This window comes from Ammodytes marinus (assembly GCF_949987685.1).
Source record: "Ammodytes marinus genome assembly, chromosome: 1".
NCBI classification, from domain to species: Eukaryota; Metazoa; Chordata; class Actinopteri; order Uranoscopiformes; family Ammodytidae; genus Ammodytes; species Ammodytes marinus.
The window spans coordinates 2,286,457-2,313,940 of NC_137230.1; the positions used below are offsets into that span (position 1 = coordinate 2,286,457).

The 27,484-nt window shown below is 42.1% G+C and overlaps 1 protein-coding gene across 2 annotated transcripts; it reads right to left on the minus strand.

The window, feature by feature from the left end:
• Positions 1–275: 275 nt before the first annotated feature.
• Positions 276–26,938, minus strand: txlng (taxilin gamma). 2 transcript variants are annotated; one of them, XM_080039973.1, is made up of 11 exons: positions 26,892–26,938; positions 25,136–25,244; positions 24,433–24,562; positions 23,813–23,904; positions 19,524–19,694; positions 17,000–17,194; positions 11,629–11,748; positions 11,426–11,500; positions 11,187–11,279; positions 5,390–5,485; positions 276–3,318 (listed from the first exon to the last, which is right to left on the minus strand). In XM_080039973.1, the coding sequence occupies exons 2-11, from the start codon at positions 25,226–25,228 to the stop codon at positions 2,839–2,841; spliced, it is 1,545 nt and encodes a 514-aa protein (XP_079896099.1). In that variant the 5' UTR covers positions 25,229–25,244; positions 26,892–26,938; the 3' UTR covers positions 276–2,838. The 2 variants fall into 2 exon arrangements, with proteins under 2 accessions (XP_079896099.1, XP_079896098.1); XM_080039972.1 differs by having other exon boundaries at positions 26,828–26,933.
• Positions 26,939–27,484: the final 546 nt, after the last annotated feature.

The window sequence follows — 27,484 nt, forward strand, 5'->3', positions numbered from 1 at the left end:
ATATCTCGGCACCAGAAGGCGCTGTCCCTGAAATGTTGGTATGGAAATGTCCCATTAATGTAGGAATGACTATTGAAAGGTGATGAGCAATTCTCTGTAGAGTAAAACGTGTGCCTACCAACCCCGTTCTCCCCTACACGTGTTGAGAAATGCTGCACAGACAAATCCCACTTTACTATAAGGAAATGACACACCAACCTAATACTCAATCAGAATTAGGTAATAAATCCAGAGTTGTTGGAAAATTCTACAAAATGTTTTATTGAAAAGCGAAACAGGACTAGAAGAACATTGTACAATCAAATAAGAAGAAGAGGGGGTGTGGGCTGTTGTAAAAAATAAAGCTCTCTGAAGCTATGGTGACTGGTTTCACAGTTAGTCTCACCTGCAGAGGTAGATTGGGACATTACCTGAGAGGCAAATCTGGGGGCAGCGCCAAAGAAAAAGAGGAAACATGGATGCTGACAAATTCTTCCCTCTGCCAAGACTAGCCCTGTCCTCTACCAAAGGACACACACACACACATCGGTTCACATCAATGTTGTTCTGAAATATGGAGATAAATTCACTTGTTGGAAGATTCAAAACGGAAGTCACCGATCAAATCAATCTGACAGCAAAGAACCTTTAGGACATTCCAAGCAGTCACACATGGGTTATCAGTAAGGGTAGTATGAGTCAGCTCTATCATTCTCACTATCTGGACAATATAGCCAGTTCAAACAGGACAAACACTGGCATTTGAGAATGTGCTCCTTCACAACACTTTCCCTGCGTTCCAAATATCATACTTTTTCTTTTTACTACCCTACATACTAAAGTACACAAATGTTTTAGGGCCACAGGAGAGAAAAATAAATCAGATAAGGAAGTTTTTTTTTCATTTTGTTGAGAAAATAAAGACGAATAATCCAACATGCTATTGGAGTTAGTGGGGCATTTATGTATTTTTTAGCATACTAAAATTGTATTGGGACATCCTCAATCTTTCTGGGATGCTAAATAGTAAGGAAGTATAGGGATTGGAACTCAGGGATAGTGTTAACTACTATGTCCATGAATAAACCACTGTTGATGCTGAGGAAAGCAATCCCTGATTAGGACAATAGTACTGCAGAGAAGGTGCAGCGGTGTCAATTTAATTTGTGGAGATTCTAATTTGAAGCGTTACAATGTAAAAAAAGATTGAGAACTTGTTTGGACCCTGTTCATATTTCGATATCAGAACTCTACACACACAGATGACTTTCCTCATGTACAGTTACTGCTGATCCTGGAACAGCATATCTATTGATATGCATCGCTGATGGATGTCTGTCTTTTCATTCAAACGCATTTAAACTAATCTTGTTCAGTTTTCTTCTAGTATAAAGTTATAATAAAGTTATAATAATGACGAGGCCTGTTATTCTGATGACCTAAAATATTTTTAAAGAATTTGAATCAAACAATTCTCTAGTGGTCTGAAGAGTCTAATAATTCATGACTAGGCTCCTCTCTGTACACCCTGTTGAACTGACCTTGTAGAAATCACGACATGCTTTATTAAAGGAATAAACCATAGCTGTGGTGTAGATGTCATAAAAGCAGCACATTAAGCTAAGCTTTCATCACATTTCAGATTTAATTTGCCCATATTTAAGTGACATGGGACCATTCCCCTCTAAAAATAGATCCAATTATTTTCTATGAGGAAAAAACAAAACGGGGTAAAACTATCAAACCAAGATAAAGAAAAGGTTCTGACCTTAAGATGTCAGCCTGGTTAGGTTTGTGGGCTAGTGTGTGGTTCAAATTACGTATATCTCTGAGTCCCAGATTGACCACTGGGGGCATCAGACATCGCTTCAGTGTGAACTACAACAGAAGAAGAGCCTGTGTCTGTAATAACTATGAGCTTCATCATATCAAGAGTTTTTTTTTAAAGAAAAACTGCCAACATGTCAGCCGATACTTACTGCTAAACTATGATATAATTTTGACTTAAACCTCACATGAAATTCATCTGTGCACTGGGTTTCCTGGTGCTACCTTTGTGCTGGTACAATTTGCCTATTTGGGACACTGTTAGGGAAATTAAAATAGAAGGCTTTGAGAATATTTCAACATGTTATCTAATTTACCAAATCCAAAAAAAAAAAATCTCAATATATAAAAAACAACTTTATTTCTAGTTATATTCTGACATTCTCATGACATTACAACTTTATTCCTGACCTATTAGAACTTGTTTTGTCTTCAAAATAAATGACATCTTCATTCTCAAAGCATGATTGAACTTCTCAAAATATATCAAGTTTGTTTATTATTATATAACCAAAAAAAATTATCCAAAAAAGTAAAAAGTATACCCAACGCTACCCAGTACAGATGTCCAACTCTGACTTTGTCAAGAGGCTACAATATTCATGAGACATACCCACTTTAAATTCAACCAATCTAGTCTTAACAGACCGTGTTTAGAGAGAAATAAAAAGAGCAATTTAACTTTGAACCGCTTCAATTGGACTGCATGGGAATTTTCCTATGAAAATACAGTTATGGTAGAAAACAGGGAGTACAAAGTGCTCGCCACAAAGCCAATTATCACAACCAATGAAAACATTGGCAAAGTTTTACAAGGTATCCTTGATACAATCATTTTATTCTCCTTAAACTATCACACAAAAAGATATTGGTTCAGTTTCCATGTAGACCTGGAGAGGCAAGTGTAGAATAAAAAAAAAAAAAAAACTATCTCCATTACAGGTGGGTTTTTCTGGCTTGTTATGGAAGTAGGCTGGAGGTGTGTGGAGCGCTCTCTGATCACAGCCTGCTCACCTACACACACAGGCTGGGTCAGACCATCTCTGTGGTGGGTGTTTCCGGCTGGCTGATAGTCAGCGCTGGAGCAGAGGTGGATTGGTCAGTTGCAGCTGCTGTGGCTTCCAGTTCAAGTGGTGTGGGAGCTTCCAGCCCTTCTCCCTGTGATGAGTCCTCTTCTTCATCCTCCTCCCCAGCCTCAGGCTGCAGTGGCTGGGCATCGGGGTCCTGTGGCTGGTCCTCATCCTCCCCTGGCCCCTGGCTGATCCCTGGCTGGCCCTCAGACTCCCCTGGCTGGTCCTGGTCCTCAGCCTCCCCTAGCTGGGCTTCAGGCTCCCCTGGCTGGCCCTCAGGCTGGGCTTGAGGCAGCTCAGTGGTCCCTGTGTCGTCGTGCTCCTGGAGCAGGCTGAGCCGGTTGTTGAGGTCGTTCCTCTCCTTCTGCAGCGCTCTGCACAGCCTCTCCAGCAGCTCCAGCTTCCCCTGCAGAGCTTTGAAGTGGCCGTCACGAAGCGTTTTCTAAAACACAACACAATGTCTCATGAGTGGAAAGGTTTATTTTCTTTTACCTGTGAAATAGCAGTTACTAGTTTTAGGAGACAGAGAAAATTTAACAGCCTCAGCTGCCGAAGATGTCAAATGTATACATGAGGTCAGGGCGAAGATTCCGGCAATAAGACCACATGACCACCCAAAAGTTGTGTGGTTTGCCGAAAATCACGTCAATCAAAAAAAAATAAAACAAAATAATAAAAAAAATACGCCAGCTATGTCGGCGACAGAACAGTTAGTGGCGTTTGGTGCGCAGAATCAAGGTCTACTATAGACTACTGACGAAAATCACAAAACACATTGCATCTATTTATTAACAATATTTAATAATTTTCGAATTCATCTCTTTTTGACGATTTTTAGAAATATTTGTTGGTTTGTAAGCGCTAAGGGAGCATGTTTAAATAAAACATGTGAACCTTACCTTTTAAATGTATTTTATTTCATGTTTCTATGTGCTACACAGGCTTAGATATTAAGGTTTTGGTAGACTTGACAATTCGTACTATTTTTTCAGAAAACACTCAGGCATTAAGGACATGCATTCTAGATTGCCATAGTCATCAATGGGTTAAAGTCTAACTGCAACCGGGGGAATTTAAATGAACAGGTTTCTCTTTTAATGTGTCCCTCTGTCTCAATTAGATTACCTGTATAAATAAAAAGGTGAAATCAAATCAAATAAATATCTCAGACAACAAGAAGCAACGTTTCTTCTTTTTTTTACGAAGAAAGAAAAGTAAAAAAGTTTATAAAAAGCAGCTGACCAGGATGGCACTATGTCAGGGCTGTACGCTTATTTTTTAAAGTGGTAGCACTGGTGCTAGCAAGCAAAAAAATTCAGTAGCACAAAAATAAATTTGGTAGCACACAAAGTATGATCGAAAACTTGCATGACCCTAACCCTTGCATTTAGCTCTAATTACCTTTGAGCATGTCATCTTGGTTTTATTTGAGATTCTCAATGAATATGATATCCTAGTGTGCAGTAATAATTGTAGAAAAATGAATAGGGGTGCACTGATTGCAATTTAGACAAAAGAGTCTAACCTGCCAATGGCAATTTTTTTGCTGATTCAGAATTATTTCCCCCCCATAAAACTATAAAAATAATGTCTATACCTATATATTTTTATAAACATATCATTATTATATTAGGCTAATAATAACAAACATTTTTAGAACATTTCATTCTTTTAATGAAAATCATACTTTAAAACATTGAACATATAGCCTATTAAATAAATTAGTAAACATAGTTGTACAATTTAGGCCAAGTTAAATAGGTTGTGTCAATCTTTGTTTAAATCATAGATAGTTACTGCTGTTGGCTGCTTTCTTTATAGGTCCATGGTTGACTGCAGGGCTGTGAAGCGCTAACTTCCTGTTCTTACCTGCTTCAAAATAAGAGTCAACTCGCATTTGGCTAGTAACCAACTTTTATTGTGAAGGCACACAGGAAATGTTCTGTTTGCACACGCACTAACGTGACTGCGTTAATGTAAAGAGAGCCGTCTCCTTCCTGTTTTTAACCGTTGGTGAAGTTAGACACTATAATCGCCGCACAAGCACAGATCCCGAGCACACATCTTTCACCAGCCAAAGTGGAGGGTAGACTTAATAACTTACTCGCCTAAGACTACATTCACCCGCATTTGGAGAGTGTTAATGTAGAGCCCTCTAAGCAGTATTGTGCATAGCTCCTCTGTGTCTCAAACAGACAGCATCTGCTCATTAGCACTGGTGCGACTGGACTTGTATTCATCATCGCACGTGATCAATTTCAGTAGCAAATGCGATCAAAACTGTCGCACTGTACAGCCCTGCACTATGTTATACATCAACCCTAACCCTGCATCACACATTCTCCTTTGTTCCAGGATGCAGAATGCTATGTAAATACACACATGTTTGTCAGTATGCCTTGGCTTTGCTTGGTCCAGTGTAAAGGCACAGAGTCAGCATATAGGTGGATTGTCATTCCTTGACTATGGCGGAGTGTGTGTGTAAAAGGGGCTAGTGTGTAGAGACTAGTCACCTCCTCTGCCATCTGCAGCAGGGCCTGGTTGTTGCTCTCCCATTTGGTCCTCCACTGGGTGGTCTCCTTCTCCAGCTTCTTGATCTTCTTGGTCATCTGGAGGTAGAACCAGGAAACAGTGAGACACACGCACACACACACACACACACACACACACACACAGACTCTCTCTCTTGGTTGTCCATCGATTTTTCGATGACGTCCACTTTTAACCTTTTTGTAAAAAACATTTTAAATAAACAAAAACATACTTCTTCACTTACTAACTTTACTTTCCCTATCCTATCATATGGCTACCACAGCCCAACCAGCACAGCCACCTTCAACAGACCCAGGCTCTGTACAAACAAGCTCCAGGTAGTGTCAATGCCGATTCTACCTATCCTACTACAAGGCTATCACAGCCTAAAAAACAGCAACGCACCTTCAACAGACCCAGGCTCCGTACAAGCAAGCTCCAGGTAGTGACAATGTCCATACTACCCATTAGGGTTGGGTATCGGTTGGGTTTTTTCCGATACCGGTTACTACTCGGTGCTTTTGAAACGGTTCCAGTGCTTAAACGGTACTTTAACCGGTACTTTAAAGCCTCAAATTGCACACACTTTGTCAAAATAATGCCCTTTTATAGCCAGTGCCAAATTTAACACAATTAACTTTAACAATATAATTATGAGTAACTTACAAATAAACTATTTTAAAATTTTAATAAAATAAAATTCACACAATTTACATATTATCTAATACAACAATACTGTTTTAAACAATATAATAATTAGGGGTGTAACGGTACACTAAAGTCACGGTTCGGTACGTACCTCGGTTTTGAAGTCACGGTACAGTACGGTACGGTTCATAGTTAACGGAGAATGAACAGCTTTAGCTGTCAGTAACTAGCTGACAGTATGTAACATACAAATAAAATGCATAACAAATATAAAAATACTGCTGCAATTCTCCAATAAATAAAATGCTTATTAAATACTAGTGTAGGTGCAGCATAAACTAAAATTGCAATGAAAAAATATAGTGTTAATGCTCAGCAGGCTCTGTAAGCTGGTGTAAACAAAGGGTATGTCATCTTTAAGGGTCTTTTTGACTTTAAAAAAAGAAAATATTGCTGCAGCTCTCTTAAGCTCTAAAGTACGGAGGCCCTAAAGGGACATGGAGGAAAAGAAAATGTTGGTAGAAAAAAAAATCAAAATCAAACTCGAGATCTCGACTTTAAAGTCGAGATCTCGAGTTCAAGAGAGCGCAGGTCTAATTGTCAACACACACACACACACACAGGCCATATGAAATTCAACCGGATTATGCAAACTTTCTATTTTTCTTCACTTGGAGAGAGAAAAAGCGCTGTTCCCGTGCGCTCTGGCAGCACTACACCTGTGCCCGGCGTGAGCCTCAAACTGCGTCTTAATAGAAAAGATAACTGCAGGTCATATGACAAAACTAGCGATCGGACTAGGTTAGTAAAGCCTCATTCACCCTTTCAGCCTTTCCCAGGAAGGGATAGTGTGTGAATAAAACACAGAGTCTGGACTGGCGTATTTTTAATATAGCAGAACTTCCTTTGCTGTGCGCTGGGGAGAAACAGACACGCTGGTAACTGTTCTGCTCCAGATCTGCACATTGGACAGCGCCACGCGATCCTGACAGTTTTGCTGCTATTTAGTTAAAATTTGTGATTTTTTGGGTGCAATAGATGAATAACATGTGCCGTCGGGTGAAGTCTCTTATCTCTCTCGACCGTGTGCGAGGCAAAACAAATCAGGCGCTGTTTCTCCCCAGCGCACAGCAGAGGAATTTCTGCTATAATTAGAATTCACCAGTGCAGACTCTCCTCAAACTATTAGTTTAATTTAGTTTTTATAATCAGCGATCGATTGTTTCATTTGTACACAGAGACAAACATGTAGGCATGTAGCGGTGTGGCACATTTACGCACGAAAGCTTCCCTCAGAACGGAAGAGAAAAAAATGTGCTTTTTTATTTAATTATTATTATTGTAGTCCAGACTGTGTTTTATTCACACACGATCCCTTCCTGGGAAAGGCTGAAAGTGTGAATAAGGCTTTACTAACTTAGTCCAATCGCTAGTTTTGTCATATGACCTGCAGTTATCTTTTCTATTAAGACACAGTTTGAGGCTCAAGGCGGGCACAGCTGGTGTAGTGCCAGAGCGCACAGGAACAGCGCTTGTTCTCTCTCCAAGTGAGGAAAAATAGAAAGTTTGCATAATCCGGTTGAATTTCATATGGCCTGTGTGTGTGTGTGTGTGTGTGTGTGTGTGTGTGTGTGTGTTGACAATTAGACCTCCGCTCTCTGTCCATGGTGCGCCAAAATGAAGTGAAGCATTGTCACTTTTCTCTCCAATGTGCATAATAAACGTTAGATTTAGGCCTAATAGGTTGTAGTTTGGTGTTAGTGTGAGAGAGAATGCTCCAAGTACTCCTCCATGACACTGTTGTGTGGTTTCCCATAAAGTAATTGATATGCCTTTGATGCATGGACCATTGGTGACGGTGAGTGAGGTTTGAAGGCAAAGTCCAGATCTCGACTTCGAACTCGAGATCTCGAGTTTTTTTTTTTTTTTACCAATTTTTTTTTCTTTCCTCCATGTCCCTTTAGGGGCTCCGTACTAAAGTGCTCTTATAAATAAAACTCCGACGACAAGTTTTAAAGGTAACATATTATGCACTTTGCTGTCAATTTTATATGGTCTAAGTAGTCCCTAATACTTATTTTTTTAGATGTTTGCTGAAAAACCCGTTCAGATCATTTATTGTAGCAAGCCTCTATACCCTGATTGTCCTCTGGTCTCAGGATGACCTATATTTGTGCGATCTGGCTGGCCCCTCCCACCTCTCTGCCGGGCTTTCTTTATATGGCCATGGGGCTCTCCCACCGTCTCTGCCGTGCTCTCGCGATACTAGAGAGACACTACGTGAGTCGCGACTGCGAGTGTTTACTCGGAGGCTCTGGGCCGGAGCTAAGCTAAGAGAACAGTTTGACATGACCTGACATGATTAAAACCAGTGAAAACAGTAGCTTCAAAGTTTGATTTCTAAAAACGAGTCATTTTCAGACTGCTGTGGGGAGTATAAACAGCGTGTTATGAGCAAAACTTGGTGCTACAACAGAAGCTACATGGGCGCTAACGCTAAAAATAAGACTCAGACAATAAAATAAACTAAAAGTACCACACAAATCAGTGAAAAAAATATATTCAAAATTGACTTCCACACTATTAAGTTACAATCCTTTGTCCTGTTAAAAACGAGGCCTTTCCAGACTAGTATGGGTAATAGAATTATGTTTTTATGAGCAAAAGCTGAATGCTTGTCCCAAAGCTAAATAGCTATACACCAGTCAGGCAAAAATACCAATAAAAACATTTCTTTCAGTTTCACTGTTTGCAAAAACCCACAAGTAGCTTCCTATCCGTTGTGTTATTAAAAACGAGGCATAGACTGCTGTGGTTAAGATAAATTAGTGGAGTATGAGCAAAAGCATTCTGCGTTGGTGTATGTAACTTCAGGCTGTAGGCTATGGGCATCTTGTCGCTTAGCGGGGAAAGCAACATGGCTGTCGCTCGGAAACATTTTCAGAGGATCTCATGGGATCTCGGGCACGGGATCTCGGGGCCGTGGACCAATAAGAAATGGGGGGTGGGGTTATCATAGACTACTGCACGGTGGAAATTTCTGGTTACTAATGTGGGGGGGATGCATCGGAAGCATGGACATATAAAGAAAATATGGGGATGTGGCTGTGCTGTTTATGACGTCATAAACCGCGAGAATTCTGACTGGAGTATATTGGGGGGGAGGGGTGGGGGTTTCAGAAAGGGGGAGAATGAGAAAAGGAGAGATTGTTATTTTTTTTGATATTTTGGCAGTCTCTAGGCACACCGTGGCCCCATGGATATGTTAGAACACATTTAAAAAGTGCATTTAGTATAATATGTGACCTTTAAGTTCCACACCGCAAAACAAGCCTGTACATTCGCCATATAATAACGTTATGTACTCCACATACGAACCGCGGTCCACCTCTGTAACACCAAATACGTGCCTGTACCCTCACGAATACGTGTATCGTTACACCCCTAATAATAATGGAGATTAATGTGGAGACTACCAGGTTATCTAATCTCCATTTTAAAACTTTAGCTAAAAGTAATCATTTTGATAAGAAAGAGTCCTTATGACCTGAACAATACAACACCTTAAAAATTAAAATAGATACACATATAAAACACCCATATGAAATTAAATGCAGTATTGGATTTACAGTAAGGGAATAAGTACACCCAATGAGAACCACAGACTGAAAACAGTCAAGGAAGAGCGTTAGCCTTTTGGAATATTAACAGTGCTCATTTGCATTTAACTTGAAACAAAATTCAACTGACATAAAAAATACAAAGAAGTCTTCTGTAAAGATAAGACCACAACTATTAACGTTGTCAAATTAACCATTTTTGTGCAGAAAAATTGTCATGTTTGCCTTCTCAGGACGGATACGAGATCTTTAATGTACATGCTGTTCTAATGTGCAGCGGCAGCGCGCTGTTTATTATTAATATAACGGCCCGTCATCAGAAACATGTAGCCTACCGGATGGTTTTATACATCGATCGCTCCATAAAGTTATCCAAGTCAGAGCTTTTTGTTTGGGCAGAGATCGTTATTTTAAGTGTCTTTATGAAGTTTCTTGTTAAACGTTTCTATATCACCGGGCCGCCGTGTCCCACTTGTGTGTTTTTTTGGGTTTGTCTCCACCGCCGTGCATATAGGCAGAACTAGAACAGCTGGCGGCAGGAAGCGTGCAGGCGGCCGCTGTACAAGCGCCCGGTCCTGGGGAATTCTCACCACATGTCCAAGCCATCTCAGCTGGTGCTGGGTGACCAGAGCCTCAATACTTCTACAGTTGGTCTTCGCGAAGATTTCAGAATGAGGAATATGATCACGCCAAGTGATGCCAAGGATACACTGCAGACAGCACATGTGAAAGTTCTCCAGGGACCTGAGGTGGTGGCTGCAAGTGACCCAAGCCCCACAGCCGTACAAAATAGTGCTGATACAGACAGCATGGTACACAGACACCTTGGTGTGGAGGTTTAAGTCCTTGTTTGTCGCAGTCTACCAAAGGCACAGACGCTTGCCTGATGCGGTTCTGGACCTCTTCATCAATGCTGCAGTCATGACGGGACTACTGATAGCTGTTCATCAACAACAGTAAAGACAGGCATAGTGGAAGGGGGGCTGGCACTCCATTGACAAATAACCTCTGTTTTGGTGGTGTTGATGGTTAAACCCATCCTGCTGTATGCTCTGGCTGCAGCATTAAGGACAGACTGGAGCTCTTCTGGAGAGTTAGCAACAAATGCGCAATCATCTGCATATTGCAGTTCAAGGACCCTTTCATCAAGCAGTTTGGTGGTAGCTTTGAATCTCCTGATATTAAAGAGGTTTCCATCCAGTCTGAAGTCTACATGCACCACTGCTTTTCTCAATCTCCTTATGGAAAAGCTGAGTAACACAGAGAAGGAATATGTTAAAGAGCACAGGTGGCAGCACACAGCCCTGCTTGACGCCTGTACGAACAGGGAAAGGAGCGGACTCTTTTCCTCCCATGGTCACTCTAGCAGTCATATCATCATGGAACTGACGGAGGATGTTAACAAATTTTTTGGGACAGCCAAACTTTAGGAGGATGTCCCACAAAAGACACACACACACACACACGAATCCAGACACAGAAACGTGTGATGCCATTCCCTGGCCGTTACCTTCTCCATCTCTTGTCGGAACGTGGTGAAGACCTCATTGCTTTTAGCCAGAGTGCTCTGGAACTCCTCAAACTTGTCCATGTACAGGGAGAGCTAGGAGAGGGAGGGGAAGAACAAGCTATTTTCAAACCTTTCAGATGGGTTGATGTATATTCCCAGTATCTGCACTGCCCAAAAAACAGTTTGCGTGTGTGTGTGTGTGTGTGTGTGTGTGTGTGTGTGTGTGTGTGTGTGTTTACCTGTTGTTTGAGCTGTGTTTCTTGCTCCTTCATCAGCTCACACTTGCGTCTGGACTCGGTGGCATCCTTCAGCAGCTGAAAAACAATCAGAAGAAATAGTCAACAGATAGAGCAGACACATATTCCTGCATGCTGTACAATGCCTAACACTCCCTCACTCCATCCTGGCTTTAGATTGGTCCAGGCCATGGAGCTGTACTCACAAAGTCTCTCTCTCTCTGCTGCTTGTCCTCCACCTCTCTCATCATCTCAGTGATTCTCTGGAGCTTAGCGTCCATCAGCTGCTGCTGCAGCTCCTTGTGCTTGAAGACCTTATCAATGTGCTGGAAGAGGGACACATGACTCATTAATTCACTTAGGATTCAAGATTAAAGAGCTTTATTTCATTGTCGTATGCACAACAATGACAGCTCCCTTTCAACAATGTAATACAGAAGAAGAAGAAACATGAAGAGAGCACCTGTGACATGTTAACACAACAGTAGTGCATGGACACATTGCAGATAAAAGTGTAGAGATAAGGTGCACCATTTAAATATAAAGTAGATTTAGAATATAAAATAAAATGAGACGAAATAGAATACCGTACGTGGAAATGAAAGGTATAATAACATGTAGAAATACCAGGTGGGTTTCATGCTGCTACTCTTGTATCAGTGTTTTCCCCCAGCGCTTTATGGCTAAGGCGGCCGCTTTAACAAAGCCAGCCCCCCGCATTGACTACCGACCCACCGTTTAAAAGCAAGCAGACGCTGAATAAAGGCAGCGCTGTTCTATGGAGATATTTAGGATTCGGGTACAGGGACAATGAACAGAAAGAAGTGCTGTGCAAAGCTAGGACAATTTAAGACTCCAAATCACGTGGCAACACAACCTATCTAACGGTATGAACAGCTGAGACAGTGCAGAGAAAAGTTTGATGAATGAGAGTGATGGCCCAGGAGAGTTTCAGTAAGTTTACAGAAGTGCCACACTGTTACTGTCTTCGACCTCTGGAGAAAGGCATTTATTTATGTTCAAGGGGAACACCCATTGTATTTATTATTTAAAAGGAAAGTTATTTTGGGTCTTTCCGGTTTCAGGTTTACACGTAAGATTCGCTAGCTGTTACTATGCTGCTGTTTGTCCTGTCTTAAGTTTATTCTATTGTTTCCTTCCCACTTTCCTGTTTTCTTCACAAATTGTGCCCTGTGTATTGTTAATCACTTTTCTGTCGTTCTCCCCTACCTCGCTGGTGTTGGGGGGTGATTTGTTGTTAGCATAGCATATCCTAGCACTTAGCTTTCTCGCACTCTCCCCTGGGACTGACTTTGTGTCTAACTCATAACTGTGCGTGATGGCTTGTGCGGATGGTGCTACTTTACTGGCTAGAATGACTTGTTTAGAGAGTTGCATCCGTGAGTTGGAGCAGCTTTCTGCTTCTGACATTATAGACAGCACGGACACATTGCTTAACCCTAGCTCCGGGACTCTTAACCCCCCCCGGTAGCATTACCGTAACTGCTTCGGCAGACGCGGCTGGGTTTCGCCCTGTCCGGCGGGGTGGGAGGGTACGCGGTGCTAGCGGGCTTGCTTGGTGCCCCGGTTCACGGCCCCCTCTCGGGACTGAGAATCGGTACTCGGCTCTAGCGAGCCCCGTTACCCCGTCTGTCTCCCTCACTCCCGTTGGTCGGGCTAGTCATAGGGGACTCCATCACACGCAACATTAAACTTGCCAGCCACTGTTAAATGTATATCCGGAGCCAGAGCATCCGACATTGAGGCTAATCTCAGACCCCGTTTCCACTTGTCTTTATCATCTGACTTTTGTAATCGGATCACATGAATACAGCTCTAACTACAGGTGAAAACACTCTCAAGACGCATTGAGATCGGATCACAAAAACCACATTCGGAGGTGGTTTACGTCTCTTGTGTCCGATGTGTCCGCAATAATTTTGTAGTGGAAACAGAATGTGACTTTTGTCCACATTAGGGACCTCCTACTCAACTGCCGCCCCCTGCCTGAGCGGAAATACGTTGAAAATGCATCACTGGCGTTCATGCAACTTTTATAGAAGCCTCATGAACGTTAGTTGCATCCGCCAGTATTGCAAATGACAAGCTTTCTGTCCTCTGTTTTCATTTCACTGCGTAAATCTGAAAACACGGAAATCGCTGCTATTGACTGGAGAGCTGCAAGGCAACGACTTCCTGTTCTTATCTGCTTAAGAATAAAAGTCAACTCGCGTTTGGCTAGAAACAGGCTTTTAATGTGAAGGCGCACAGGAAATATTCTGTTCGCTTATGCAGTATCTTAACTGCATAGGCTATAGCAGGGCTATTCAATTAGTGTTGAATTGGAATACTTATTAATGCAATAGGAAACATTTGTTATTATCTTGTATAGGCTTATAAGAATAATGAAATATATTGCATGTTGGTGTCCCCCCACCATTCCCCCTCTATCTCCCGTGTGGAGGGAGAGTAGCCAGCCTGACTATACATTTGAAAGAGGACAACGGTCCTGCAGACAGCCTCCTGCTGTTCTGGGTCAGCCTGCCCCACCCACGATTATAATATGAATGTATATCTCAAACTTGTCTGCCTCCCAACCTGTCTCCCCCTCCTCTTGTAATACAATTTAGTCGTCTTCCCCCACCCAGCTTCCTTAAGTATGTATATTTGAACCCGTCTACCTGTCTCCTTCCTGTCTCCTACAATGTCCTTAAATAGTTCATGATTTTAAGGGAACATGGTCACTTTTTGCAACAACGTTACATGTGTTGGAACTAGTGACCACTCCGCGGAGTTTTCTTGATTATTGATTGGAAATAAACCTTTTGCTACTACAATGTATCACTGTGCTTTGATTTTCTCACCACAGGCCTATTACTCTTCTTATTATTTGTCTGGGCCTGAATACCGGTTGTCCTCCCACTGAAAAATTGTCCTGCCGATGCAAAACGCATAACTGATACCATTTCAACATTTGTGCTCCTCTGTCCATCTTCCATGATTGGCTGAGCGATGCCCCGGGGGTTCTCTCCCTCCGTCTACCAAGCACTCTCCATGCTACTCGACTGACTCCGAGTTCTGTGCGGAATCAGCCGTCCTATGAACGGATGCTCCCCGCCTGCTACTGCCTCACATCAGCACTGATTCACCGTCCATCAGGATAGTACTCTTCTACTCGCATGCTTGTTCAATCTTTAAATTAATTTTTGCTTCACTCATTGGTTGCCTGTCTATCCTCTTCCAGTTTTCCCTGGTGGTGACGAGACGGTGTGGATCTGGTCCCCCCTCTGGCAACAACTGAGAATGGATCATCACCGCGGAAGATGTTGCAGTGGTTAAGGACGCCACCTGGAGACGTGGGATGTAATCCCGGCGCTGGAAACCTTAGTTTTCCCTGGTGAAACGAGACGGTGTGGATCCGGTCCCCCTCTGGCAGCATCTGAAGTCTTCCTGCATCCACACTATCGCAGTTTACTTTAGTATTACCATGTAATCATCTGGGGCCGTATTCACAAAACATTTTAAGGCTAAGAGTAGGTCCTAACGTGCTGATTTAGGAGTAACTCTCAAAAATAAGGGGCGTTTCACTCCTAATTTTAGGACTCCTAACTTTTTAACATAAGTGTAATTCACAAAGCATTTTAGCGCTAAAACTAGCTCCTAAATCTATGAAAAGCTAGGAGTCCTCGAGAGGACTCCTAAGTCACTAAGAGTAAATCACAGACACTCATTTGATGGCATTTTGGAGAGATTTAATGCTAGTGAGCTTTACAAAAGGTACCTTAATAGCTGTAAGGGTTTAATGATCTTAGTAAAGCTATGTTTAGAAAGTATAGACACATTTATATTTATTATATTTATATAAAAAATTATGTATTAAGTTCCTTTTCCTGCAGTTGCTTTGGGTTTACGATGCACTGAAAGTTACTGTTGGTGTCACGTTTGGGTTTAATTTGTTACTAGAGTAGGCCCATATGGCGCTTCCATCTCCTCCATTCCACAGGTCCGCTACTGTATAGTTGCGTCTCGCCTTTTTCCTTCCGCATGCACTTTACGATTTCGCCAGTTGTTGTTTCTAAATTGCGAATTTCCTGGTTTGTCGCTGTCTGACTATTGCGGCATAGTCCACCGTTGAGGGAAATACAGTGAGAGTGCATGGCGTGCAGCTGTTCAATGAGGATATTTTTTCCAATTCAAATCATTGTAACATTTTAAATGAATAGACCTATGTGGCGCTATTGTAGGTTAATTGTGAACGAATGTGTGGGCAACCCTGCAGTATCTTGGTTTCATGTTAAATCAGTGTCACTTGTCATTAATTGTATATAAAAACTCTTCACTTTAATACAGCGACACGATATGGATATCTCCCACAGTGTTTCTATCATAAACTCACTCTTAGCTCTCATTCCCTCTCAGCCAATCACTGTGGGCATAGAAGGTATGAACATGACATCATCCATAGCAACAGGGTCAACACCGCCCTCTATTCTTAGCTTAGAAGTCCCTCCCATTCCTTAGTAAAAGTTGATCTTATCAGCTTTGTGAATAGGTTTTAAGAAATTACTCCTTACTAAGAACTTTTAGTGCTCCTTAGGAGTACTCTTAGCGCTAAGATAAAATGTTTTGTGAATACGGCCCCGGGTCAATGATCAAATTCCTTTGTGATTTTTCTCTACTCGACATCTATTGCAGTATGTCTGTCCTGGGAGAGGGATCCCTTACTTTGTCGACTCTCCCTGAGATTTCTTCAACATTTTTAATTCGGTAAAGGGTTTTTTACTGGGAGTTTTTTTCTCAGCCGAGCTAAGGGTGTAAGGGCAGGGTGTCATATTGTATGAAATGTAAAGCCCACTGAGGCAAATGTATATTTGTGATGTTGGGCTATACAAATAAAACTGATTTGATTTGATTTTGAAAACAGCATGCTAGGGTAGGCCTACAAGATTATTTTTTTTAATTTTCAATGCTGCTTTATTTTTATGTTCTAATTTGAGAAAAACATATTCCAAAAGTATCAATAACCTGCCTCTGTATTTTTTATTGATTTTTTTTTAAATCAAGCAAGTAGACTTTTAATAACCATTATGAATCTATTATAGGCTATCGCATCGCAGTATTGTCTACAATAATCACAAAACCCCCCCTCCAACCAACCAGCCACCACCTCAACTAACACAACATTTTGCAGGAAACACTGTACATGAAGTACACAAAGTTGATAGTGTTGGTCTCTCATCAAATCATCATCAGAGGTTGATCACACACATGCACAGATATGTGCAGCTAAATTGGCCCTTCCATGGTGACATACAGCCCCAGAAAAAAATTAAGAGACCACCAAATTTTCAGCGTCTCTTGTGTTACGCTTTAGCGGCATACGTTTAAGTAAAATGAACATTTTGATTTTACAATATAAACTACTGACAACATTTCTACCAAATTCACAATAAACATATTGTCATTTAGAGCATTTTCAATAAGTAATGTAGAGATAAATTATTTAAGAGAAATCCAGACTGGTCTCTTAATTTTTTCCGGAGCTGTATATCCACTGGGCCATTCTAGTTGTCTCACCTCCTCTCTGAGCTCGTACTGCTCTATGAGTTTCTTGAGCTTGTCAGCCAGCTCCATGTTCTCCTGCCGTAGCTTGGTGTTGTGGGAGCTGTGCTGCTCCATCTGCACCTCGATGTCACTCAGAGTCATCTGGAAGTGCAGCATGGCCTCCTTCCTCTGCTCCTCATACTCCCTGGAGCGCTGGGCGTTCTCCTCCTGACAGGGGACACAACCAGGCACAACAGAGAAGCAGTCAAGCACTGGGCCTTGGGACTGCACACATTTACACTCAATAAAAGCCCTTAGACACTCAATAGATACCAGGGATGGAACGGAATAGGCAGTTTTGCAATATCATGATAGCAAAAAATGTCTCTGTCACAGTGGCCAGGGACAGTAATCGTCCGGGCAGAAGTGTAGTTTCCTTTGTTTTTTCTTTTACCTGGGGAGTGGGTCCCTGCAGGAAACGTTAAGGGATAACTGTGTTCAACCTTGGTGTTTGTTTGATTGCAGGGTTTGATTCTTACTTGATATAAACTCTGATCCTTTTGCCTTAAAATAAATGCCTATCTGAAGGTAAGTGATTTCATTTTGTATGTCCAAAGATGAAGACCTAGACTCGAATCTTATTTATTTCATTGTAGCCCTTTCTTTGGGGGGGCGCGGATGAATATGTGATTTAAAAAAAATTATAATTTAGTTTGTGTTTTTTATATTAAGATCACGGCATAGCTGGACAATAGTTCTTCTGCTTCGTTCCTCTCACTGCATTTAAATGCATTCATTATATTACAGAGAAATAGGTCACGTTAAAGAAAAAGAGCACCAAGCCCAACCCAGAGGACCCTGCATACATTTTTTTATTTTAAATTAATATCCATGTGTCTTTCTTCAATAGTTTCTAATTCATCAGACCCAGTGTCTCCAAATTATTTGTTCACACACAATTCCTCATATTTAGCCTCTTAATTTTCCTCTCAAAGTGCACCAGATTCATGCAATTCACTTTAAAAAGGTGAAAAAAATCTCCTGGGGGGGCAGACCCCCGTACCTCCCTACGAGGGTCTGGTTCTCCACTGGCTACTATTTTCCTCCAGCAGGACATTGGAGGCACTAGCGAAAAAACACTGGGTGTGTGAATGACATTTAACTAGTCAATCATTTGGGCAAGTCTGTCTGCCTATCTTTCTCACTCCGCTGCACACTCAGTCACTACTATCCATGTTTAAAGGAAGCAGGATTAAAACACTGGATTAAGATGTTAAAATGTATTAAAAAATGTGATTAAAAGCACACAAATGTTTCAAAAATATGTTTAAATTTGTAAAATAATTAAAAGATCTTTCAAAACACAGGGATTTAGAAAACATTTTTTGGAGGGGGGGGGGCTCCGCTGAAATTTGTTCTCTGAGGGGGGGCTTACTCTCTCACACTTTGAAAACCCCTGTTTTATTGAAAGACTTTGAGGTCATTTGAATCTAAGTCTTCATTCGTTTGGTTATTTATTTCATTTTATTTTTAAGTATCACAAAATTTACCAGCTGCCAGCCAGCAAACTGGTACTATGGGAACCAAACCATGGGCATCGGTCGCGAGGACGTCCTACACTAACATACGTGGATGTACTCAAGAAGGATGCAGGAGCGCAAAGTACCAATGAACTGGCCAGATGTATGGAGAATCAGGATGACTGGAAGCAACGATGGAGGGCTCGTCTGAGGACGACCTAGAGAGAGACCGAGTACCATGGACTTGTTACCGAGGTGTTATCGTATTGGGAGTTTTTCATATCATTACGTCCCTTTTAGATATTAGATAATAATAATCAGTGGCGGTTCTACAATTTGCAAATTCCAATCCCAACACAGTGATATGATAAAGAAAACCGCGGCGCAGATGATTTTTTAAAAGCTTGTGCCACCCCCCACGCATCATGAAAAAATGCCGCCCGTGCCCAAAACCGCTACTGATAATAATAATAAAGTAATCAATACATTAATTGATCAGGTAGATGGGAGCTACTGCAACAGCAGAACTACTAAAAGGATCAAGAGCTGGGGGGCGATGACAGTGAGCAGAGGTGTTATTCAAACAGTATCCGTCCTGTTAGAATAAAGACCAGAACAGAGCTGATGATGGGAATAGATAGATAGATACTTTATTGATCCCAAATGGAAACTCTGACATCCAGTGGCAGCAAACATACATAATAACAAAAACAGAAGGAATACAAGTTGAATTATGTGAATGACTGCTGTATGTTTGAGGTGGTGGTCGGAGGGGCCGTAGGCGCTGAATGGCAGCCACGCTTCCGTCAGTCTGCCCCAGGGCAGCTGTGGCTACTATGGTAGTTTACCACCACCAGTATGACTGTGTGTGAATGAATGGAACCTGGAACCCTGTAAAGCGTCTTTGAGTGCCTTGAAAAGCGCTATATAAATCCAATCCATTATTATTATAATTATTTCTTGCAAAAAATTTAAATAAAAACTAAGAGTAAAAGAATCAAACTGGTGAAGAATGTGAGTGTTAGAAGCGTTGGTACCTTGAGTGTCTTGTTGTGTCTCTGCAGCTCTCTACACAGACTCTCCAGCTTGCTCCGGGCCAGGATGGCCTTGCTGTGCTCCCCCTGCAGGTGAACCTTCTCCTTGACAATCTGAGCCTGCTTCTTCTGCAGGGCCTTCAGACGCTTCTGCATGCAGCGGCTCTCCTCCAACTAGACATACAACACACAGGCAAGGCAACAGAAGAAACATTGCATTATGGGTTAACCTTGTACCTTTCTTGAATAGATGAAAGCAAGCACACTAGATTTACATCTCCAGATGTAATGTTTGGGTTGGCTTTTACCAGAAAAATCACTTTTCTTGTGGCGCTTGAGGATATTTTTGAAGGAAGTCCACTTCTAGACAGATGTTCAGTCACTCTTAAAGCTCTCCATTTGTAGATGATTTGCCTCAAGGTGGACCGATGGAGCTCAAACTTTTTTTATATGAATTTATAGCTGTCCCCAGACAAATGTGCAACATCATAACTCTATTCCTGAGATCCTCTGAGATTTTTTTCCCCTTTTAGCATGTCTGACCTGTATGGGTTCACTTTGGTGAGCATAAACTGACCTGGTTTTATCTTTGTTTTATCTAGTGCCGCCCAATTTCTTCCCTAAAGATCTCTCATTACATTGGTCTATTTCATCAATCAGTTTGGCCCACCTGATTGTTTTTACCTGCTCGATTTAAGCAATGCAGCTCAGGGTTCACAAACTTTTGCAGATACAACAGCTGGCAAATAATTTGTTTTATCTCTTTTAACAATTGATTTCTGGAAAAGAAATTTTGAATTGATAAACAAACATCTGTTATTTCATATAAAAAATAATGGTATTGATAAAAATGAATTAATAATGGTTAAACACAATAAAATTCCAAAATGCTCAAGGGCAGGGCTCCAGAGTGCGCCTAATTTGGGCGCACGTGCGCCCAAAAATCTTGTGAGTGCGCCCAGATATTTTCACTGGTCGCACCAGTGCACCTGAATTTTTTCACGTCGTATTACGTAATATTGGGCGCTGTGCTGCACGATTCATCTAATCGCGACGTGAGCTAGAGCAATTACATTACTCACAAATGGATGCGATTGCGATTTAATGTAGGATAAATGTGCGCGCGTGTCTAAACATTCCAACCGCTCCTCTCGTCTTTTTGGTAGCGCGCCGAGGCTCCTCTGACAGTGAGTGTGTGTGTGTGTGTGTGTGTGTGTGTGTGTGTGTGTGTGTCTGTGTGTGTGTGTGTGTGTGTGTGTGTGTAGCTGCACGTGCACCTACACGACATGCAAGACAGGTGCAGACTATGGTGCAGACAGCAGAGTAAACAAACAAACATGGACACCGACGAGCATCAGCATCCACGCTGAACTGTGACGGAAATCAAAGCCAACGTCTGCTATATGGGGATTTTTAAGAACCAGTACGGTGACGTTGAACACATTGAACTGCTGTCTAAAACTTGGAAAGTAATAGTCGCTATATGTCGCGTGGCAACCGGTGGCAACTCGCCCAGTCTATCAATTCAGTGCGGAGAAAAGTCGGATGCTTGAGAGTGAAGGGCCACGCAAGTTTCAGTAAGTTGATAGAGACTTTTAATTAAGTGTTTTATTATTTTGAAAACAGTGTAGGTAAGGGGTGTACGTACACAAGTAGGCTACACGTGTAGGCTACTCGTTTGGTAAATTATAAACGTTTAGGAAAAAATCAATATATGAAAACCTTTTTTTTTTTACTTTGGGAAATTATTATTATCTCCAGGAGTGGAGGGCGATGTGAGCTACTGTAGGCTACTAAAGCAGACAACACAACACATTATTGTGTTTGCTTACAATATTTAAATATTTAACTGCTCCACCTTCAGTTTCACTTTTGTTTTCATCTCCGTCTCAAACAGCTGATCCGATCAGCTGTTCGGCTCGCGAGCCCAACGGCCCGACAGCGGGAGTCAGTCTAATGACAGATGATCACTAGGCAGTTATGATCAGTTAAGTCAAAAAGCAAAATCATGAAATTACTGCCTCTCTCCGTCTGTCTGTCTGTCTGTCTGCTTGTCTTTCTCACTGCACACTGTCACTCCAACAGCCTTGGCAAAAAAGTGACGTTAAGCAATAATACCAGTTCTCTTTTAACAAAATAATAGAAAAGTATCGATAAAGATTTGGATTGTGGAGTCTTTATAATGGTATCAATATGAATAGAAATTAATGATCCCCCTCCCTACTTACAGTGTAAATGGGCAATAGCTTTAACATGGTGGACTTTAATCATGTTATGGCACACGGTCACTTTTTGGCACAATGTGACTGTTTTAAATAAGTAAAATAAGTTAAATTTTTCTGTGGAAGCTAACATTCAGCTTGACTCTGAGCTAGACTGAGTTTTCTGAGCCCCTGGGCAAGGTGCCTGGCAAAAAGAGGCCCTTTCACGATGCTGCAGCAGGACCAAGCGCTTGGTGTTGTGTGATGTCATGATATATAGGCTTATATGAATTGTTGTTGGTTGTATGTGGTCAGGATGAGACTAGTAAGCAGTGTTTGCATGATACGGTTCGCTAAAATGTATAATTTAATTAGCCTATACTGTATATATCAACAGTTTTTTTTTTTCTTTTGGGCAAGTGAACACAACATTCGGGCAAGTAAAACATTACCTGTACTTGCCCTAGGGGCAAGTGCATTTGAAACCTTAGTGTCAACTAGGGGTGTGAACGTTTACAAAAATGTCTAACCGTGTACACGACGTAATTTTTTTCGTGTACACGGTTAACCGTGACGTCATTGTCCTCGTGCGCCCGCCGTCCTGTAGGCGAGCGCACACACACACATACGCGTTCGCCTGTCATGTGCGCCGTCATTATCGCGCTTCATTAATTTCCTGATTAATATAGCCTATCGCTTTCTACATGTCCACGTTTATGCAGGTTGAACAGGTGTTATAAAGTTCGGGCTACTTACGCGCGTAGTTCACGTCAACCAGGTAACTTTAATCTTTAGGTTATCTTTCATCACTCTTCCGTGGCTGTGAGTCGAGCCCGAGAACGGCGCCTCCCCGTGTGTGTGTGCGTGTGTTTGCGATTATACACACACTCACACACACTTCGAGGGACAGACAGATTGGGCAGACTAGCTTTTATCCTCCCCAAGTAGTTTATTAGTGATGTAAAATCAATAAATGCGTGTCTCCAGAACATATTTAAAAACTTTGAAAAAAAGAACATTTAAAATTTGAAAAAAAAATGTTTAAACGGTTTTCGTTTATTGATTTTTCCTAAACGGTTATGATTTACTAAACGGTTACTCGTGTACACGTGTACACGTGCACACCCCTAGTGTCAACCCCTGCATGGTGCTCAGCAGGAAACCGATGGATTGTCTACTACAGGTAGGGAATGAGTCCTTACCCCAAGTGAAGGAGTTCAAGTACCTCGGGGTCTTGTTTTCGAGTGAGAGAACAATGGAACGTGAGATTGGCCGGAGAATCGGAGCAGCAGGGGCGGTTTTGCACTCGCTTTACCGCACTGTTGTGACGAAAAGAGAGCTGAGTCGTAAGGCAAAGCTTTCGATCTACCGGTCGATCTTTGTTCCTACCCTCACCTATGGTCATGAAGGCTGGGTAATGACCGAAAGAACGAGATCGCGGGTACAAGCGGCCGAAATGGGCTTTCTCAGGAGGGTGGCTGGTGTCTCCCTTAGAGATAGGGTGAGAAGCTCAGTCGTTCGTGAGGAACTCGGGGCAGAGCCGCTACTCCTTTGCGTTGAAAGGAGCCAGTTGAGGTGGTTCGGGCATCTGGTAAGGATGCCCCCAGGGCGCCTCCCTAGGGAGGTGTTCCAGGAGCGTCCAGCTGGAAGGAGACCTCGGGGAAGACCCAGGACTAGGTGGAGAGATTATATCTCCACGCTGGCCTGGGAACGCCTCAGAGCTGGTTGATGTGGCCCGGGAAAGAGAAGTTTGGGGCTCCCTGCTCAAGCTGCTGCCCCCGTGACCCGATTTCGGATAAGCGGTTGAAGATGATGATGATGTGTAAGGAGACGACGTAATAAATAGTAGTGTTGTTGCCGGAAAGGAACCGGACGTGGCTCTATAACCACTTGTTAAAGGGCTACAGCGCCACGTAGTGTAGCAGAGACAGCTATGCTCCAGCCATTTATCCAATCTTTGAAAGGCCATGTATACTCCGACAAGTGACGCGGTCCGTTCGAGTGGCAAAATCGGTATATGGCTTAATCCTATCCAGCTGTCCCATGGACACGCACTGACTGTGTGTGTGGCCTGGTCAAATGAAAGCTTACCAAGTCTGCGTATTTCTTGCACAGAGCAGCAAGTTTCTCCTCAGGAGTAGCTAGGGAGTTGAGGGCGTGCATCAGTAGAACAACCTCCTTCCCTGGAACACAAAGCACAACCACATGAGCTCAACCACTTCTGAAAAGGAGTCATTTGTTAATGTGTGTCGTCATGCAGGTGCACTCTGGTACTAATACAAATATCAGCACTACACCCCTTTGGGTAAGGTAACCTGTAAGTACATTGAAAGTGGCATTGTGGGTAACGTAACTTAGCTTATCCTGTGCACAATCTGTGTGGGTGAGTAATGTGCATCGTGTGTTTTGGCATTTAAAAATGTCCGCAGTAAAAACAAAATGTGTGGGTGTTTATGACATCATGGCGGTATCGTCAAATCCATATCATTAGGTGACACCTGTGTACCGCCCAGCCCTAATATTAAAAAGGCAGCATTTACTAAATATAGCATTAAACATAGCAGTTGTGTACACAGAATAGTTGTGTTTTAAACAGCCCAACTGCCTACAGGTGTCTTATCCCATTACATTAATGGGTGAACTAATCATTCTAGAACACAGGTGCTATCTTAATGGTAAGCTGCAGCGCTGCTACTTTGTAATGTTCCTACCAAAGGCGTCCTCTCCGGCCTTGAGGTCTCCTCCAGGGTCCAGCTCACTGGGACTGTCCTCTCTGCCTGGAGTCTCTCCCCTCTCCTCCTCCGCACAGCACAGGCCCAACGCAAAGGCTGCAACCTCCTCCTGAGAGAACACACACACACACACACACACACACACACACACACACACACACACACACACACACACACACACACACACACACACACACACACACACACACACACACACACACACACACACACACACACACACACACACACACACACACACACACACAGTCTAATTGAACAGCTCTTTTCACCATGCTTGATGACTGCTGGAGAGACATTTTACTCAGGACAAACTTTTAGTTTACTGGGCTTTTGTTTCAAAAAGATGACTTTTGTCACCCCTATGCTACCACAGGACTGAGTATAACCTCAATACTTTTTTAGCAATATGTCTGGGTCGGGGGAGCTTTGAAATAGCCATACCTTTGATCTTTCTTGTATAGCTAGTCACATGAATAAACATTTAGAAAACTGTGTGAACATCCAAATATATCCCTTTAAACTACTTCCCTTTATTGAAACATATCAGTGGGGGTGCAAAGATGTTTGGAGATATTTGCTAATGAACACTGAAACCATCCCATCGGCATTAAGAACAAGCCACACACACACACACACACACACACACACACACACACATTACCTGACTTGGGCTGTTCAGCTCAGGTGGAGAGTCACTGCCTCCCACTATTCTTCTGCTGGCCACATCCATTTCACAAACTCCTGTTGGCTCCATTGGTGCTGATCACAAGCTAGGAATTCAAAGTAAATGAGAATGGTTGGATGAACATATGGCTTAATACTTCTATCTAGTAATGGGTAGTGGAGGGGCATGTCAAACAAAGCAGAGGGCTTGATGGCATGGCTGGTCTGATACTATTGGATCATTACATTAAATTAGATTCAGGAATGTACTTTGAATAACACATCCATATGGCCTACAGAGGCCAAAACACTACTCAGTAGTAGTCTGTTACACGGAAATGGCAGTTTACAACTATGGACAACTAAGTTATCCCCACAAGAATGTTGACACTGAGAGGATAAATAAGCGTATCGTACCGTCTTAAAAAATGCAATTAAGACCTTATCAATATCTGAAAGTAAGTCACCCACGTGTGGAACGTTCCACAGCGGCATGTTGTCAGTAGTCAGGCCCATATGGTCAGGCCTACAAACACCAACGTTACCCGCTTTGCTGTCCATCCAATACTTTAATGTGTGACCAAAGATCATACAACCACACCACACCACAGCTAGTAGTTTAACAACGATATTTAACAGGTTGAGGCTCGTCTCTTATTTCGCTAGACAGTTCACGTTAAGCTAACACTATAATGGCATGGCAGTGACAAAAGATAGGTAACTTCATAATATTCTAGCTCGCTTACCTTGTCGGCTAATAAGTGTGTATGCCAACATTTATAATGTAACTTACAACAACAGCCAGTCAAACGCTGGCATCACGTTATACAATAGTTGCTAATGAGAATCTTAGAATTTGATTGTAGTGAGCGGTGTATCGTGCAATGAACCACTTCGAGTTGAAGACAGTAAAATCAGAGATACCCCTTTCAAGCAGTTTCCTGTCAAAGTAGCAGGCACGCGAGCATGGAACCTAGCTAGCTGCTAACTTACGTCTTGTTCTCTCAAGATCAAGAAAACTTCAAGACAATCTTAGAGGAAACGAAACAACTTTCTTCTATCATATATCACACACAACATGCCTGTAGTACACAGCGTTGGGGTTTCTGTTGATCTCTGGTAGCAGTAAGTAGTAGCATAGACATTATAATGTCTATGAGTAGTAGTACTTCAAAAAGTTCAAAGAATACAGAGTCAGGCACCAATTTAAGAATATTACCCGTACCGACTTGAAACACACGCCCTTTTACATTTAAAAATGTATTCAGTGATACATTATCAACACAGTGTGTTTGTCAGGTTAATAAAGTAAGCGTATATCTTGGAGGTTGTAAAGGGACTCTGGTGTGTCGTCAATCGGCGCGCGTTTCATAGGCATGTTATAGCTACTTGGCTGAAGGCACAGCAATTATCTCATTGTTTATCACATTTATCACACATGTCAGCGGTTACCTGGGCTAGTAAAGAGCACAGCTGGTCATCAAACACTAGTTAGCCGTGGAGGTTTAGATCCAATTTGAGAGCCAAATGTATGCTAACACTGGGTTGCTATTGTTAGCAGGGCTAATCCCTTGCTAACAGCTATTTGAGGGCTAGCCTAACTCTAGAAGTGAACTTTGTACCAAAATACCGAATGTGTGACAGTGGATGCTGAACTACACGGTGCGACTGAAAGCGGCAGGTCACTTACTGCGGTGGAATGATGAAAAATCAGCACGATACAATCCCAGTAAAGCGATTTTGTTGCACTTTACCTGTGTTGTTACTGATAGAAGCACGACAGTTATCAAGCGTCTTCTTCTTTAGTTAGGCGGACTAGACGCAGAGCTATGGTGTACTGCTGCCCCCCACTGTCTGTTATTTAGACCTGCAGACCTACAGAGAGTCAACCCTGGAGGAGTAGTTTACCTATCAGAGCCATAAAATTAGTTTAAAATCCCCAAGTGGGATGGATTTGTAGATGAAGTTATACTAGTGTAAAAGCCTTAGTATGGGCAATGATGGCCAATTGAGTAGAGCGTACAATGATGAGTGATATAGCCCACCAGGCTATAGGAAAAGTTGTAGGCAGTGTTCATTTAGAGCCTCCTAAATTTGTTTAAAAAAAAATAAGAAAAACATTTCAATAACTAACAAACTAATCATTTATTTGAGTACTGTGATCTGTCGCCACTGCTGAAAGAAGTGTGTCAACTATGTATTTGTTTGTTTCTATTTTATTTTGTTGTTGTCTGGCACTACATCATTATGTATATCTTTGAATTGTCATGTCTGATTGTTTGTTCACTTTATTGTAAATAAAGTTATGCTAAAAATTGTAGCCAGTGCTACAAATGGTCCTGCTAGT

What these genes read in the sequence shown, in the direction of transcription:
- txlng (XM_080039973.1), bottom strand. Translation starts at nt 25,228, where the DNA reads ATGGAGCCAACAGGAGTTTGTGAAATGGATGTGGCCAGCAGAAGAATA. An exon ending in GCAAGAAATACGCAGACTTG is followed by an intron (nt 19,695 to 23,812) that starts GTAAGCTTTCAT and finishes TTGTATGTCTAG; the next exon opens with TTGGAGGAGAGCCGCTGCAT. An exon ending in AGCAGAGAGAGAGAGACTTT is followed by an intron (nt 11,501 to 11,628) that starts GTGAGTACAGCT and finishes ATTGTTTTTCAG; the next exon opens with CTGCTGAAGGATGCCACCGA.